At 38.8% G+C, this 18612-nt stretch overlaps 1 protein-coding gene across 1 annotated transcript; it reads right to left on the bottom strand.

Annotated features, from left to right (window-relative positions):
- Nucleotides 1-71: 71 nt before the first annotated feature.
- On the bottom strand, nt 72-18140 carry LOC125226883 (sodium/potassium-transporting ATPase subunit beta-2-like). Its single transcript, XM_048131042.1, has 7 exons — nt 18065-18140; nt 16532-16582; nt 10993-11115; nt 10070-10251; nt 9471-9557; nt 2685-2904; nt 72-528 (listed from the first exon to the last, which is right to left on the bottom strand). Exons 1-7 carry the CDS (start codon nt 18126-18128, stop codon nt 425-427), a joined length of 831 nt encoding a protein of 276 aa, XP_047986999.1. The 5' UTR covers nt 18129-18140; the 3' UTR covers nt 72-424.
- Nucleotides 18141-18612: the final 472 nt, after the last annotated feature.

The raw sequence follows: 18612 nt of genomic DNA, 5'->3' as shown, positions 1-18612 counted from the left end.
TCTTAGCCATGTTTCATGAAAATCGGTCCACTAGGTCGCGGTCGGGGGTTTTTTCAAAATTTTAATTTTTTTTAATATCATAATATGACGTCAATACACTTTTTGGAAAAAAAAATGTAGGTCCTATCATTGTAGTTATTATAGTATTAAATAGATGGCGCTAACAAAGGGAGGTACGATGCTTAGTATGAACATTGTCAATCCTTAATAAAATCATCTTTGGCTATGGCCAATTATTTATAGGGCCATATTAAAAGCATACCTATTATTAGGGTTCTCAAAGGTCGGCAACGCATAATAAGTGACTCCCCTGATGTTGCTTATGTCCATGGGCGGCGATGACTGCCTCCCATCAGGCGGCTCGTCTGCTCGTTTGCTGCCTATTTCATTAAAAAAAGGCCAAGCATAAGAAGCTAGGAACCATCTACTCGACGAAGATCTCGAAGCGAGCTCGTCCGGTGCGTCCAGTTCCGTCATAGTAGATGTCCCGAGCCCAGATGCGGCATTCTACGTTGATGACCACGCCACCTGCAATAGAAGAGGGAATTGAGGAACTAGATGTAAGAAAGAATATAGTATATTAACCTAACCACAAAATTAAAATTTTGAAAAAACCCCCAACTGCGACATAGTAGACCGATTTTCATGAAACATGGCTAAGAACACTCCCGACTAACTCAGCTTTCAGACAAAAAAGACTAAATCGGTTCATCCGTTCGGGAGCTAAGTACGATGCCACAGACAGACACACACACAGACAGACAAACAGACAGACAGACAGACAGACAGACAGACAGACAGACAGACAGACAGACAGACAGACAGACAGACAGACGGACAGACAGACAGACGGACAGACAGACAGACAGACAGACACGTCAAACTTATAGTAGTACCCATTCAAGATACTCGGATGTGAGCGATGTGCATCGTAGAATATATTTTACAGTGACCATTTATCTTGCTTTTTAATTAACATCTTAGTAAAACTAAAACATACAAATAAATAGGGTAGTTTAGCCGGTTTACCGGCCACCTCTGGTTTGTCGGCCACTACGTATTAGAATTGAAATAACTTGTCAAATTTACTGTATTTATTAACGCGACGCAAAAACGAAGGGATGTTATAAGTTTGACGTGTCTGTCTGTCTGTCCGTCTGTCTGTCTGTCTGTTTGTCTGTCTGTGTGTGTGTCTGTCTGTGGCATCGTAGCTCCCGAACGGATGAACCGATTTTGATTTAGTTTTTTTTGTCTGAAAGCTGAGTTAGTCGGGAGTGTTCTTATTCTTAGCCATGTTTCATGAAAATCGGTCAACTATGTCGCGGTCGGGGGTTTTTACAAAATTTTAATTTTTTGAATTGAGTTGTCTTTGACATATGCTAAAGTTGTTCGCTTGATGACATTTTTTTTGGCTCGTCAAAGGCTCAAAGCAATTTAGACAGTGTGGATATTGCTCAAATTGTAAAAAAAAAAAATTAATTAAACATTTTTTTCAAGGTGGGTAAAATATTATTTCCGTGAGGATTTCAACTGTCTTCGGTTTTAACCCCAAACGCCCCAAATATATAACTACTGCCGAGGGAGACAACTGACATACTTGCGACGCGACGTTTGAGGTCTTCAGTCAAGGAAGTAACCTTCAAAAGTGGATTCATTCATAATTTCTCCATGTGGTTTCGTAGCTATGTACCTACATTGACGATGCTGATATACCTTTTACTTTAAATCTGACATGTAAGCAAAAAAGCGTTCTTTTTACGAACTCTACGCAATTAATTCATACGATATAACGAGCACTGTAAAGATCTATTTTGGGCATCTCATTACTCATATGTTGACATACCCTGTCAATGAGGCTAATGTTATTCTTAAGACTTATCATAGCTAAGTACTTTCATTAAAAAGAAGAGTTAAGAAACAAATCAAAATATACGCAAGCGTTGCGGTGAATGATTGCAAATCACTTCCAAATATTCCGATGTTTTAAATTTACTTGGACTTTAAGTCCAAGTTAAGAGCAAGCAAGTGTTTCTTTTCTCGATTAGGTAATGGATATAGGTAGGTAATAAATAGGAGATTAGTCCAACATAATTTTAAGTACTTCATCGTTAGTTTTCAGCCGGTCAGACAGGTCAATGATCGTATATACTGAAATTAGAGTACCACAAGGAGCTACTCTAGGCCCAATTCTATTCCTCATGTGTTTTTGTTAAACAACTAAGACATCTTTTTACATACGTCTCGGTTCGTTAAAGAACACGCCGACCAGCGGCCCTGGGTCTTTCTCCGGGAGATGTCTGCTGTCGTAGGGGATCCTGTCAGCAATGTGGAGACGGCTCAAAGGGAACCCTAGAGGCAGGCCTCCCCTACCGTAGTAAATTGTACCGCTGTCTTAACAGTAAACTAAAGCGAACATAATCTCACCTATTCGTCAATTCACGTAAGATGCTAATCCAGTCCCGTTCTTGCTTCTTAAGTGTGTCAGTGATAAATCAAAGATTAAACATTGAAATGGGGATCCCGCAAGGATCTACTCTGGGCCAATTTTTATTCCTCATATGTTTTTGTTAAACTAAGATATATCACACAAGTGTCGATTGTGTCAGTAACACAAGCAGCTACTTTAGGCTCATTGCTATTTATTCATTGCGTTTTCCATTGAAATAGGAAGGAATTATACATACGTCTTGGCTCCTTAAAGAACACGCCAACCAGCGGCCCAGGGTCCTTCTCCGGGAGATGTCTGCTGGCGTAGGGGATCCTGTCAGCGGTGTGGAGACGGCTCAAAGGGAACCCTGGAGGCAGGCCGCCGGTGATGTAGTGTACGGTTCCGATGTTCTCCTTGTCGGCTCCGAATTCCCCTTGGCAGGATACCCAGACGTAGTCTATGCCGTTTGCAGCAGCCTGTTAGATTACGAGTACAATATAATACAAATATGCTTTTCATCACATTTGCTGTTTGGTCTCATTGCGCCGACGTGTACTGAAGAATAATGTACTATTTTATTCCCAAGGGAGTAATGGATTTAGTTTTAAAAATTAATACAATCCGTACAATACTTCAGGCAAAGGATGTTTCAATCAGCCAAGGATTTTTTTTTTGCATAACTAAAATTTGACTATTAAGCTATAAAAAAATGCATTTTATTGATGTTTTAAATTATTTCAGTGTGTTTGTAATTATCATTTATTTTGTAAATTTCACATAGATAAATCGTTATAATTTGCAATCTGGCAGGAAACTGTGACGGTCATCTCGATTTGCGCTTGACCGCGTTGCCATAGCAACGAGCAGTACAACACCGCCGTTCATTCAAGGTTTTGCCTTATGATTTTTATTTTCTGTATTTTCCTCTCAAATGTGATGAAAACATTGTGTGTAGTTGAGTTCAGGAGGTAAACTCGTGTCTATAACTTTCTCCAGCCTGCGGCTGTCGCGAGTTTTAACACTCGTTGACAAAATCCCCCTTATCTTCCTTGTTGCACGATTATACTATTATTGGTCACCAATATAACAAGATGACATCAAAAAATTAACTTTAACTACATACAAAAAGGAAATTCTAAAAAGTGCCAACGTTGTAATGTCATCCCTTTCAAATCAATATGTATGAGAAAACGAGACGACACTACGATGCCACTTTTTAATTTCTACTCCTTTTCATCAGACGGTACTCTTTGCACAATTACAATAAATGATTCACAAAAAGCTAGAATACTGGCAGTACCAGACGAATCAACGAATAAATCAGTTGACGGCTATTAATGTCATAATCCATACTAATATTATAAATGGGAAAGTGTGTGTGTCTGTTTGTTTGTCCGTCTTTCACGGCAAAACGAAGCGACGAATCGACGTGATTTTTTAGGTGGAGATAGTTGAAGGGATAAAGAGTGACATAGGCTATTTTTTGTCTCTTTCTAACGCGAGCAAAGCCGCGGGAAAAAGCTAGTTACCAAATAATTACGAGCTCTCAAAGATATCTCGAGGATTCCAGAATTCGTTGTGTTTTGTAATTTTCGTTTATTTATGTATATTGCTTGTAAAACTGTGTCTGCTAGAAGTTCTAGAAGTGCACCTGTGGCTGAGTGAACTTTTGAATTATGGAGTTCTGTTTCAAATTGTGTTACAATGTGTGTGTAAAGAGGATAATGTCGGTTGCAAAACTCAACACCATAACAAATGGTATGTACTTAGTTGTGTCTATTTTGCGATATAGCTCTAGCCACATAAGAAATAATATTTCATTAATGATGACTGTGGTTTCGTGTCACTACCAAGAGCAATATGACCCTGAACTATCGGAAACTTGGCGACCAGTCGTGTAGTACTTATTGAAGGGCTTAAGATAAGAAAAGCAACAGAGTGTTGAACATAATAGATCATCTGTTATAGATATTCATGATTGTCTATGCTATATATTAGCTATGGTATTAAAAAGAAAAGCGAGATCTTTCTCTTTCTCTAAGCTCACGCTCAAGCAGCAGCATGTAAGATTTGTGTCGTCCCCGTTTACTTTATTTTAATTAATTATTTTTTATACGTGCCCTTTACACACATGATTAATTAATTTTATTATAATGTATAGTGTGTCAGTTTAACTGAGCTAAATAGACCCTATATAATTTAAATGTGAAGTATCATTTCGCCATCCCGTAATCTCAGTGTCCAGTGCCTGGCTTCCCTGTGTGCCCTGTTCCTCTGCTGATTTCCAACAGGTAATTGGCCCAGACACTAGAAGCTAAAAAGAAAAGCTAGAAAAGGCACTGAGCAAACTGCCAGATTACTTGAGTTACGGGAAAATGGCGCAGACGGGGTCGACGAACACGTGTATAACCTCAACCTCCATGTCTAGCTTCGAGAAACTTAAAGGAGTGGATACATGGATAAATTGGAAATTCGCCATTAAAATGATCCTTATTCTGGATAATCTCTGGGGCTGCATCGACGGCACCGAAGCAGATGAGTCGAAAGACAAACGTGCTTTGGCCAAAATGTGCTTAGGCATTGAACCCGGCTTGTACCAGATTGTGCGCAATGCGAAGACCGCGAAGGCTGCCTGGAAAGCCTTGTCAGACACTTTTGAAGACAAAGGACTGTACAGAAGAGTGCTGCTACTAAGAAAACTGCACAGAGTGGAGTACGGTCATTTTGCTAGCATGTCTGACTACATCGAAGGAGTCTTGACGCTCGTCACGCAACTCGCCGACATTGGGAAAGTGATTGATGATGAAGAAATTGCTGAAATTCTTCTATCAGGTTTACCAGAGGAGTTCAATGTGCTCGTTTCCAGCCTTGAGACAGCTAACCTTAGCCGGACCTTGTCGAGTGAGGCTGTCCGAACCAGATTACTTCAAGAAGATCACCGGCGAAGCCAATGTAACACTACAGACAACATAGCATTTATTGCAAACAAGAAGAAGAAAACCAACATCAGTTGCACTTATTGTCAGAAAAAGGGTCATACTGCAAATCGTTGTTTCAAGAAGAAGCGAGAAGAAAGGAAGAAAAATGGCCAGGAGCACACCAATTTTGCTTCTGCTTTCACCGCTTCACATACACAGGAATATGTCGTGGACTCGGGTGCTACGGCTCATATGTCCGGAGACCTCTCACTTCTTCATGATGTCAAGAATAGGAAATGTCAAATTACTATAGCCAATGGACAGCAACTTAATAGTGAAGTTTTTGGTAAGACTTTTATTTCATCTGATGTGACTTTAGATAATGTGCTTTATGTTCCTGGTTTATCTAATAATTTATTGTCTGTTAGTGAAATTACAAAAAAAGGTTATACTGTTGTGTTTACAAATAATAATTGCAATATTTACAATGTATGTCAGATCACAGGCAATAAGGTTTCAACGATTAATAAGCATAATGGGCTTTATAAGTTGAAAGTGGATGTGCAAGGTCGACCTGACCCCCAATTAGGTAACTCTATGTCCCTGCATGGGCAAGGATCCATGAGTGCCAACGCTGCTGTTCATGCGGTACCTTATTCTACAATGCACAAAAGATTAGGTCACTTAAGCAGGTACGGTATGTCATTACTGGGTGGAGGGAATAAATGTTGTGTCGTTTTTCAGCCTGAAGACAACACTTCTACTAGGTGCATTCCCTGCCTTACTGGGAAGATGTGTGAGACATCGTTTCCGCAGTCAAGCTCGGGGCGTGCTGCCAATCTCCTCGACCTGGTGCATAGTGACGTTGCCGGACCAGTGCATGTTGCTAGCTGGGGCGGAGCTCGATATTTGCTGACATTCACCGACGACAGGTCAAGACGCACCTTTGGCTACCTTATGAAGAATAAATCTGAGGTGAGTTCTTGTTTTGTTCATTTTAAAGCTTTAGTCGAAAACCAAACTGGATTGCGAATTAAAATTTTGCGTACTGACCAGGGTACTGAATATTGCAATAAAACTTTGTCCGATTTCCTTAGAAAAGAAGGCATAATTCATCAAACTACTTGTCCTTATTCACCTTCTCAGAATGGTACGAGCGAAAGAGCTTTTAGGACCATTTTTGAAAAAGCTCGAGCCATGTTACAGGAATCTCAGTTACCTGATCGCTACTGGGGCGAGGCTGTAATGACAGCAATCTATTTAAAAAATAGGTCGCCTACCAGAGCATTGTCGGGTAGAATTCCCATTTGCGAATGGACCGGATCTGATAAGTTAGATCTTAGTCATTTACGTGTATTTGGCTGTGTCGCATACTCCCATGTACCCAATCAGAGGAGACGTAAGCTGGATGCAAAGGCAAAACAGCATATTTTTGTAGGTTATGGTGAATCATGCAAGGGATACCGCCTAATAGATCCTGTTAATCCTACAAGGGTTATTTATTCTAGGAGTGTTGTGTTCCTTGAGGACAAATTTATAGAAAAAAATCTTTTACATGCTAATGCTGCGGCAAATGGAGCAAATTTTATTATTTTTGATAATTTTATTAATGACAGTAATCAATTTAAAAATAATAATAGAGAAAGTGCTAATGATTCTTGCTGCAATGATGTTTTGAACACTAACTGTGATACTAGTTTAGGTAGTAGTAATTGTAATAATGTTCAAAACGATGATAATGATGTCAATTATAATTTACCTAATCGAGACTCTAAAACTGTTTCAGAGGAGGCGACAAGCTCACCAGTGCAGTCACCTCTGTCTGAGCTGTATCGCACGACCGAGGACTCCATCGAGGATGGTGGTGAGGATGAGGTGCCTTCCAGCCCTGTCACCTCGCCGCCACAACTCTCGGCATCTTCGGACTACGAGCCGACGTTGGTGGAAGCACCTGTTGCTCCGGCCAACTCTCGCCCGGTGCGGAGTACTCGAGGTACTCTTCCTGAGAGGTACAATGATTATCATATATCGTCTCTCGTTGCTGCGGCAAGTTCATCTTGTGAGCCACTTACGTTCCGTGATGCCATGAATTCACCAGAGAAAGACGAGTGGTATGGTGCCATGGAGGATGAGTTGGGCTCAATGCTTAAAAATAATGTGTGGGAATTAGTTGATCGTCCACAAAATGTAAACATAGTTAGAAACAAATGGGTTTTTAAGAAGAAATATGATTCCACGGGTAATCTAGATAGGTATAAAGCAAGACTTGTCGCTTGTGGTTATAGTCAAAAACCAGGGATAGATTATTCTGATACCTATTCGCCTGTGGTTAGGCATTCAACCTTGAGAATTTTGTTTGCTATTGCAAATCAGTTGGATTTGTGCATGGATCATATTGACGTCACCACAGCCTTTTTAAATGGTGAGTTAGATGAAAAAATCTACATGGAACAGCCAACTGGTTTCCAAAGTAATAATAATAAAGTGTGTTTACTTAAAAAATGTATATATGGCTTAAAACAAGCTAGCCGAATGTGGAACATCAAAATACACACATTGCTTGCTAATAATGGTTTCTTGCAAAGTAAATGTGAGCCATGTGTGTATGTTAAGAAAAATGAGACTGAGTATATAATAATAGCGTTGTTTGTCGATGATTTTTATGTTTTTCACAATAATTGTATTGAAACAGTTACATCATTGCTAAAACGGCACTTTGAAATACGTCACCTTGGAACATTAAAAAATTGCCTAGGTATGAATGTTACCAAGTACAATAATGTAACTGTTCTAGATCAGCATGATTATATTAAACGACTGCTTGAGCGTTACAATATGTCAGAATGTAAACCAGTTTCAACTCCACTACCTGTAAATTGCAAATTAGAGAAGTCTAATCAGCCTTTAGATGACAATGTTTATCAGTATAGGCAACTACTTGGTTCACTTATGTATTTGTCTGTCTGTACACGTCCAGACATTTCGTATGCATGTAGCCAATTAAGTCAGTTCAGTACATGTTTTGATGAAAACCACTGGCGGACTGCAAAGCGTGTGTTGAGATACTTAGCCGGTACAATCAATTATGGTTTGTATTTCGAGAAAGATAAGAACTTTGAAATAAACGCTTTTGCAGACGCAAGCTGGGGAGATGATGTAACTGACCGCAAGTCTTATACTGGCTTTGTAGTTAAACTTGGTAATAATGTCATCAACTATGAGGCAAGGAAACAGCGATGTGTTGCCCTTTCTAGTACAGAGAGTGAATTTCTTTGTATATCTGATGTTTGCAAGGACATTTGCTTTATTAAGAATTTCTTGTCAGAAATTATTGATAAACAATTTAGTGTCAGTGTATTCAATGATAATCAAAGTGCACAGAAATTGTTGTTAGCCAAGGAATATTCTCATAGGAAAACTAAACACATAGACTTGCGGTACCACTTTGTTAAAGACTTGATACATGAGGAAAACTTTGTTGTTAAATACTTATGTACCGATGATATGATAGCCGATGTGCTCACTAAACCCTTATGTGTACAGAAGCATTTAAAATTTGTAAAAGGTCTGAAACTGAAATGTATTACTAAAAAACTCTAATCCATAATAGTTAAGTACTTATAACTTGTTAAATGTAGAGTCATTTTTCTGATTGGAGTGTATATGATGTAATAACTTTTTTCTTCAGTATTTATCCAATGTATCAGTGTCACGTTATATCTTTATCTAATATAAAGCATAAGGAGGCGTGTTGAACATAATAGATCATCTGTTATAGATATTCATGATTGTCTATGCTATATATTAGCTATGGTATTAAAAAGAAAAGCGAGATCTTTCTCTTTCTCTAAGCTCACGCTCAAGCAGCAGCATGTAAGATTTGTGTCGTCCCCGTTTACTTTATTTTAATTAATTATTTTTTATACGTGCCCTTTACACACATGATTAATTAATTTTATTATAATGTATAGTGTGTCAGTTTAACTGAGCTAAATAGACCCTATATAATTTAAATGTGAAGTATCATTTCGCCATCCCGTAATCTCAGTGTCCAGTGCCTGGCTTCCCTGTGTGCCCTGTTCCTCTGCTGATTTCCAACACAGAGTTTTAAGTAAATGTCTTACCATTCCCTCTCTTATGTGCTTGGGCATCTCAGGCGGGATGTGGAGGTTCATTGAATAGTTGTACGGATGCGGTGTCCAGTAGTTTATCTGCGAAGAAATAAAATAAAATTCAAGGTCGGTACAGATTTTGTCAAATTGTAATAGAGTCGGACAAACTAAGGTGGCAGCGAAACTTTACACTTTATTAATTTAAACAATTCTTACGCAGATTGTGTTCGTTCGGTATTTTTAGGATATGGTTAAAATACGTGACGTGGACTTACGTGAGACAGTCTCAGGAACACACACGGTGTGCCAATACCCGATAGTCTCAGCGAGAAATTGTATGCATTGTACTCACGTGAGACAGTGTCAGGAACACGTACGCAAGGTGTGCCCATGTACCCGTATCCCATATCGATGGTACACGGGTCCCATCTCCTCATGGCTTGGTCAGAGTCCTAAACATGATTGCATGTTATTATACTTACGTGAGATAGTCTCAGGAACACACACGGTGTGCCAATAGGGTACCCGTATCCCATGTCAATGGTACACGGGTCCCATCTCCTCATGGCTTGGTCAGAGTCCTAAAGGTGATTGTATGTTATTATACTAACGTGAGATAGTCTCAGGAACACACAAGGTGTGCCCATAGGGTACCCGTATCCCATATCGATGGTACACGGGTCCCATCTCCTCATGGCTTGGTCGCAGTCCGGGGGTCGAGGCATTGTATGCATGCGCTCGCGAGTCGTGCAAGGTGCGCGGGGAGGGCTTTCGGGAACCATTGTTTCATACACTGAGGGGAAAGAATATAATTATTAAGCTCGAAAGATTTTCACCGTTCTTGCCATGATAAATTTTATTGCTAGGATGATGGATGACCATGATTAATTTTATTTCATTTATAAAAGGTCGATAATCGAGTTAGACCCGATAATGACGTCAAGTTTGTGAGACCATTGTAGGACAATAACGCTGATAATTCTAGGTAATTACAATGTTTTTCAAACTAGTGATGTGCAAGTTGAGGAAAATTTCCAAAAGAACATTAAATTTCTTGAAAAAGTCATGAAAATTTCATGAAAAATAAAGGCAATTTAAATTTATGAAATGGAAAGTTTCCATCCATACATTTGTCCATACATACTTACATACTTATGGAAAGTTTCCGAAGTTTTCCTATGTAAAAATTTCAGAATTTTGGAAACTTTCCGTAGACATATCAGTATTTCAGACAAAGTCGGAAAAAAAGAGCTTTAGTCTTTTTGCTCTATCAACCTTCTGTAAGTGTGTTTACATTAAACCATAATTATTAGAAGCAACAAAAGAACAATAAGCTCCATAGGGTCGGATTTACCTTCTAGACAGTCTTTCCAAATTTACCTTAGTGCGTTTTCACATTATCCGATTCGATATCGCATGTCGGAAGGATTTCAAAGGCAACAATGAACAAAGATGGCGGCTTAAATGTATGGGATATCGGTCCTACATCCGATATCGGATCGGATTATGTGAAAACGCACTAACAGCTGCTTACCTCTGAGGAAATCATTGGTGCGCTGGATCCAAGGATGGAAGGATCCCGGGTCCTCAGGTCGAAACTGGATGAGCGGCTGGTCCCATCTGTAGTCGTCCACCGAACGCGGCCACACCTCCAACACTATTAAAACAATATTCATTCATTCATTTATTTCGTTGTAAATGTCATGTACATTAAATCAAGATGTTATAATATTATAAATGTCAGTCCATGACGCCCTGCTAGGGCACACAACATACTTATAACTAGTTAAAAACAAAATATAACAAAATGCATTTAAAATTACATAATAAATTAAATTAGAACATCATATAAATTATCCAGTCTAGCTATTGATTGAGAATAAATACCTACGTTAAATATATCAATTATCGCAGTTATATTATACATTACTAGCTTTTACCCGCAGCTTCGCCCGCGTAATAAAAGTATTCTTATGAAACGTTTACAAAAAATAAGATTTTCATTTGGATCCATAGGTTTCTTTGTAGGTACATCTGTCCGCGATTACTTCGATTAAGGTAAAGCGGGGCAATTCTCGACTGGGGGACCATTGTAACTGATCCATTTGCTGTACGGTCAGCCAAGAAAGTGGTTTACCACTTTTTGACTCTATTGATCGAAAAGTGGTACCTAAACCACTTTTTTGGCTGACTGTACCTTACACATATTACTATTGTTTTAAAAGAAATTCTTGCAATGATTGTAGAATTTGTTACACAGCGACCACAGCGTAGGTAGTAGGTACGAATATGTTTGTATTTTACCTATATAAATATTTATACTGGGGAAACTTCATATAACCTACATAGCCAGTATCTCGACGCTATGGTCGGTAGGGTAAAAAGTACTTCCTTGCATTATCGCTTACAATTTTTTCCATTTTTCTTATAATTATTGCAAACGTAAACATATAAAAGGCAAGCAAACAACGATCTTCTTACAGCACATTGAATGTAATAGTTATTACGGATGCAGGATACTCGCCGATGCCTACTTACTAATCCCTTCGCACTGAGCCACCTGCATTTTACACTGCCTAGATATCGATTGCCGACCGATTAGTCCGACCCCAATCCCTATTCTTATCCCCGTCCCTATCTCTATCCTTGTCCCCGTCCCCGTCCCCGTCCCGTCCCTGTCCCCGTCCCTCCCCTATCCCTATCCCCGTCCCTATCTCTATCCTTGTCCCCGTCCCCGTCCCCGTCCCGTCCCTGTCCCCGTCCCTCCCCTATCCCTATCCCCGTCCCCGTCCCTATCTCTATCCTAGTCCCCGTCCCCGTCCCCGTCCCGTCCCTCCCCTATCCCTATCCCCGTCCCCGTCCCCTATTCTTATCCCTATCCTTATCTACACCTATCCCTATCCCTATCCCTATTCCTATCCTTTCCCTATCCCTATCCCTTCCCTATCCCTATCCCTATCCCTATCCCTAACCCTAACCCTATCCCGTTCCTGTCCCTGTACCTGTCCCTGTCCCTGTCCCTGTCAAATTATCGTGCTAGGAGGTGAACTTTGAAAAATCCTTTCTTAGTTGTCCTCTAAGGAAATTCCGTGTCAATTTGAAATCTCTTGACCCAGAAGTAAAGATAAACACTAAACCTATACTTATGGCTATTTTGGATATTTTAACCCCATTGCACAACAACAGGAGAGAAAATTTCTTTTCCACCTCATTAGATTTTAAAATCGTTGTATTTATCGTGTTCAGCGACCCGATAAACCATAAAAACGATACCCATATTGTGTTTTTGACTTTACCCCCTTTGCACCCCTTTAGGTGTAAAATTTTCAAAAAACCTGAAACATGTATTTAGTTATGTCTTTAGGAATCGTCCTATGAAGTTTCGAATAAAATAGTCAAACTAATCTTGTTTCCCCATACAAACTTTGAACCCCATTTCACCCTTTTAAGAGGAGAATTTTGAAAAATCCTTTCGTAGTGCTCCTCTACGCCATATAAGGAACCTATGTGCCAAATTTGAAATCTCTAGAACCAGCGGTTTCGGCTGTGTGTTGATATATTATGTCAGTTAGTCAGTCAGTCAGTTTCTTCTTTTATATATTTTTTGATTTTTAAACCCCATTGCACGACAATAGGGGAGAAGGTATTTCACTTCCGCTTCGTTAGATTTATCGTGATCAGCGACCCAATAAACCGTAAAAACGATACCCATATTAGTTTTTTGACTTTGTCACCCCCTTTTCACCCTTTTAGGGGTTAGATTTCCAAAAAACCTGAAACATGTCTTTAGTCATATGTTTTTACCCTCCCTCCTGTGAAGTTTCGAGTAAAACAGTGAAACTAACATTGTTTCCCCATACAAACTTTGAACCCCCATTTGACCCCCTTAGGAGGCGAATTTTGAAAAATCCTTTCTTAGTGCTCCTCTACACTATATAAGGAACCTACGTGCCAAATTTGACATCTCTAGGACCAGCGGTTTCGGCTGTGCGTTGATATGTCAGTCAGTCAGTCAATATCTTCTTTTATATTTTTTTTTGATATTTAAACCCCATTGCACCACAACAGGGGAGAAGGTATTTCACTTCCGCCTCGTTACATTTTAAAAACGTTGTATTTATCGTGATCAGCGACCCGATAAACCATAAAAACGGTACCCATATTGATTTTTTGACTTTATCACCCCTTTTTCACCCTTTTAGGGGTTAAATTTTCAAAAAACCTGAAACACGTATTCAGTCATACGTCTTAAGGAATCTTCCTGTGAAGTTTCGAATAAAATAGTCAAACTAATCTTGTTTCCCCATACAAACTTTGAACCCCCATTTGACCCCCTTAGTAGGTGAATTCTGGAAAATCCTTTCTTAGTGCTCCTCTACACTATATAAGGAACCTACGTGCCAAATTTGACATCTCTAGGACCAGCGGTTTCGGCTGTGCGTTGATATGTCAGTCAGTCAGTCAGTCAGCTTCTTCTTTTATATATTTAGATAAATTGTCATCATTAAGAAAATCTTTTACAGAGTAGTAACATTTATTAATTAATAGTTTTCTTAGCTTGTTTTTAAATATCACATATCGGGGTTCTTGTTTAATTTCATTTGGGATTTTATTCATAATAATGATACAATTGTAGTGTGGGCTATTTTTATACATTTGTAATTTACATTTCGGAACCAATAGTTTATTTCTGTACTGTTCCCTAGTTCTCTGCTTATCTTGTTTTACTTCGAATAAGTAGGGATTTTCGCGGACAAAGAGAGCACATTGCAGTATGTAAATAGAAGGCAATGTTAATAGTTCATACTGGACAAAATATGGACTACAACTATTTGGAAAACGCACATTTGCCAGGACGCGAATACACTTTTTTTGCATTACAAATAGCTGTTTGGCTTCGGTGCAACCACCCCACAGCACTACACCGTAGCATAGCCAAGAGTAGGCATTTGCATAGTATGCAGATAATGCACATTCAAAATTTGTATTTGACTTTAGTACATGAAGTGCATATAGAAATCTTGACATTTTACTTTTTATCTGTTGAATATGTGCTTTCCAATTTACTCCGGAGTCTATTTTTATCCCCAAAAGGTTAAATTCTTCTACTTCCTGTACTTTACATGAATTTAGGTCTAGGTCAAGTTCTAAAGGTCTTTTTTGTACTGGTTTGAACTGCATAATTTTCGTTTTATTTAAGTTTATCTCTAAGTTATGGTCGCTAAGCCAATTTTTAACTTTATTAAAAACACTTTTTAAGTGGTCGTTACATTCAACGCTGTTTGTGCAATCAAATAACAGTGACACGTCGTCAGCAAACATTACGCAGGTCGTGTTCTTGTCTAGGACCTTCGGTAGGTCGTTAATGTAGGCTATGAATAGGAGGCATCCACACACACTGCCTTGTGGTATAGAACATGTTGTGTAACGTATATCGGATGCAACAGTTCTTAGTTCTTTCGATGCTATGTCAAAGTGATTTATTTCCACACATTGCCTGCGATTTTCTAGGTACGATTGAAACCAATTGTAAGTAATATTTTATGAGACACTTTTTCGTATGCTTTTGTCATGTCTAACAAAAGACCTACGCTATATGATTTGTTATTTATATGACATAAGGTGTTAAATATGTATTGATAAACTGATATTATATATTCATTCAGTCATGCGCGGGGGGGGTCATGGGGGTCATGACCCCCCTGGAGCCTAGGCGGGCCATACAAATAGACCACGTGACCCCCCCCTGGGCACGAAGCTGGAGCCGCGCTTGATTTCAGCAGTTCTCAAAAAGTTTGTACATAGCCACGTCAGAAAATTTTAATTGATCCTATTTTATTACCAACATTTCGTAATATAAGTCTACTTTCGTGAGATATATACAGGATAATTGTTATAATTAAGAAAATATAGATACTAGAGAAAACTTATTAAAATCTCAATTCATGAAATAAATCTTGGTAACAAAAAGGAATAGAAAAACAAATTTAACTTTTTTCTTAATTTTTGTACAAACTTTTCGAGAACTGCCGATTTAGCGTATTTTAGTGTCCAACTGCTGGGGGCCGATTTTTGAGTCTCACGGCGTTCGAATTCAGAAAATTGTCACTGAAAATAATAGGCAATTCACCGTTTTCAACCGGTATTTTAGTGACAGTGAGACTCAAAAATCGGCCCCCTGGGCAATGACCTCCCCAGACTTTCTCTATTCGTTTTCCCTATCATTTCGACGTTTTCCACCATTTTTGGTAAAACCAGTAAATGCGGTTTTAGGGTTCCGTAGTCAACTAGGAACCCTTATAGTTTCGCCATGTCTGTCTGTCTGTCTGTCTGTCTGTCTGTCTGTCTGTCTGTCTGTCCGTCCGTCCGTCCGTCCGCGGATAATCTCAGTAACCGTTAGCACTAGAAAGCTGAAATTTGGTACCAATATGTATATCAATCACGCCAACAAAGTGCAAAAATAAAAAATGGGAAAAATGTTTTATTAGGGTACCCCCCCTACATGTAAAGGGGGGGGGGGCTGATATTTTTATTATTTATTAACATGTGATATATTGTTGGATAGGTATTTCAAAATGAATAAAGGCTTACTAAGATCGTTTTTTGACAATATTAATATTTTCGGAAATAATCGCTCCTAAAGGAAAAAAAAGTGTGCCCCCCCTCTAACTTCTGAACCATATGTTTAAAAAAATATGAAAAAAATCACAAAAGTAGAACTTTATAAAGACTTTCTAGGAAAATTGTTTTGAACTTGATAGGTTCAGTAGTTTTTGAGGAAAATACGGAAAACTACGGAACCCTACACTGAGCGTGGCCCGACACGCTCTTGGCCGGTTTTTTTGGGGAATAGATTATCTAGACTTTTCTTGACATCTTTTATGTGCGTAGGGTTATAAAGATCTATGCACGACCCTGTAAATGACGAATAACAGTCATCATCCTCCTTGCGTCAACCCGGCATTTCCCACGGCTCATGACGACTACTAATCCCAAGATTTGGCGTAGGTCCTGGTTTTAAATGACGAATAACTGTACGGGAGTAGAAAAAATTAATAAAAATCTGGACTTACCTACATAATACGGGTACAACAAGAGGCCGAGTAGAAGCCCCAGTAAGCCACCTGAAATCATTTCAACATCTTTGTGACGACATAATAGTACATTACGATACAAGTGCGGAAAAGAGGAAGTTCTAAACGTGTGGCGATAAATTAAAACAGTACCGAAGGGAGTGTTTAAATCGACACGAGTTACGTTACGAATTTCCTTTTCGCACGTGTATTATATGACTTTTTCAGATTTCCCTCCGATTTTCAGATGGCCCTCCGAAGTTTCGACCTGACAAGAAATGAACCACTTTTCGCCCTAGTGCGGGCAAAAAGGACCATCAGTACTGAAAAGTCAGTTTAGGTAAATAATTATAAAAGTTAAAAAAAAAATGTTGACCAGAATCGTGGTCTTAAATAACTCGTGTCCTGAAAATAGAATAAAAATAATTTAGAGATGGGCCGAATACGGACTTTGCCGAATACGAATATTCGGCCGAACATTCGGTAGCGCCATATTTTAAAACTCTAAGTTAAAAACTTTTCAATAATTGTTGTTGTTGTATGTCCTAAGGCACCCCATAGGTGCATAGGGCCTCCACAAGATCCTTCCACGCCTTTCTATCTTGAGCCATCGCCTTGGCCTCGTTCCAGCTCAGTCCATATTCCCTCAGCTCGTTCTCAACGCTCCGCCTCCAGGTGTGTACGGGGCGTTTGCGGGCTCGCTTTCCTCCTTGAGGCCGCCACTCAAACGCGATACTGGCGCTGTTGGTAGCTCCTCTTCGAAGGTTATGACCGATCCATTTCCGATTTCAATAATTGATAATGGATATATTTATCTTACCAAGGCTCTTAATATTCCTATAATTTAGTGCAAAAGAAAATTTTGATTTTTGTTTCTACGTTACGTTTACGCGCTACGTTATTTTTACTTTTTCACAAAATTATTATTTATATTTTAACGCATTTTGTACTCCCTTTGATTACCAAAGGGACCTTAGAATGCTGAAATAGGATGTCATTATCCGATGAATTACGAAACAATTTACGCTCTTTGTTTACTTGTTTATTCGGTAATTTATATTCGGCAATGTAACCGAACTATTCGGCCGAATACGAACATTGAGAAATATGCCGAATACCGAATATTTACCGAATATTCGGCCCATCTCTAATTAAAATATTCTACGAGGTAGAACATTTTTTTTGCAAACACCTTCTATTGTTCTCAATCAAAAAAAATCGAACAAACTATTTTCAATACAAGTGCATTACTTAGGTACTCACGTCGTTTTAAAAAAGGCGGAAAGTTTAAACAATAAAGTATTTTCGTGAATGTCGATGTCGTGAATATTTTTAAAAAATGCTAAAAAACCATATAAACGGCGCGAATTCTGTACACTCAAGAACTTTAATCGTCAAGTAATTTTTTAATAGGTCTCAGGGTGTCACACTATTTTTTTTTCATTAGCTAAGCAAATAAGTTTCCATAGTGAAATGAGGCAAAAAATAAGTGACCGGATCGAGTACATTGCTGATTGATAATGAAAAACTTACCAAGAATAACTACAGCGACCACAACAATGACAATAATCTTGATAGTTCTCTTCTCCAGCCCCATGACTGAAGCGCGTAGCGCGGAAGCTGTCGGGATACTGCCGGGATATAGGGAGCTAGGGCGCGAATTCTGTACCGAATGCATTGCTGCTTTTATGTTTTAGTTTATTTTTTATTTGTAATGTTGAATATTTTTTTCAGTCTTTTATTAACTTTTCAGTAGTTTTGCTATGCATTTGAGATGAACCAACTTAACTATAATAGAACAATACGATTTACCATACTCCTATGAATTTATGTATGTCAGGTAGTTTAATAATCCTACTTAGGTACTTACGCATTTTGTTGTATTTTTCTATGAATAAGAGTCTTACCAACCAAACTGTAAGCTGTGAAGACGAGGCCCGGGGATCCAATCCTATTCATGCTGAACTACAACTAATTAAAGTCAAATTTTAGGTACTTACTGTTTAGACAGTGCGTTATCACATTATCCGATCCGATATCGGATGTAGGACCGATATCCCATACATTTAAGTCGCCATCTT

The sequence above is a fragment of the Leguminivora glycinivorella genome, chromosome 6, assembly GCF_023078275.1.
Source record: "Leguminivora glycinivorella isolate SPB_JAAS2020 chromosome 6, LegGlyc_1.1, whole genome shotgun sequence".
Classification (NCBI taxonomy): domain Eukaryota; kingdom Metazoa; phylum Arthropoda; class Insecta; order Lepidoptera; family Tortricidae; genus Leguminivora; species Leguminivora glycinivorella.
The sequence above is the reverse complement of the archived record's forward strand: the minus strand, read 5'-3'. Positions and strand labels throughout refer to the sequence as shown.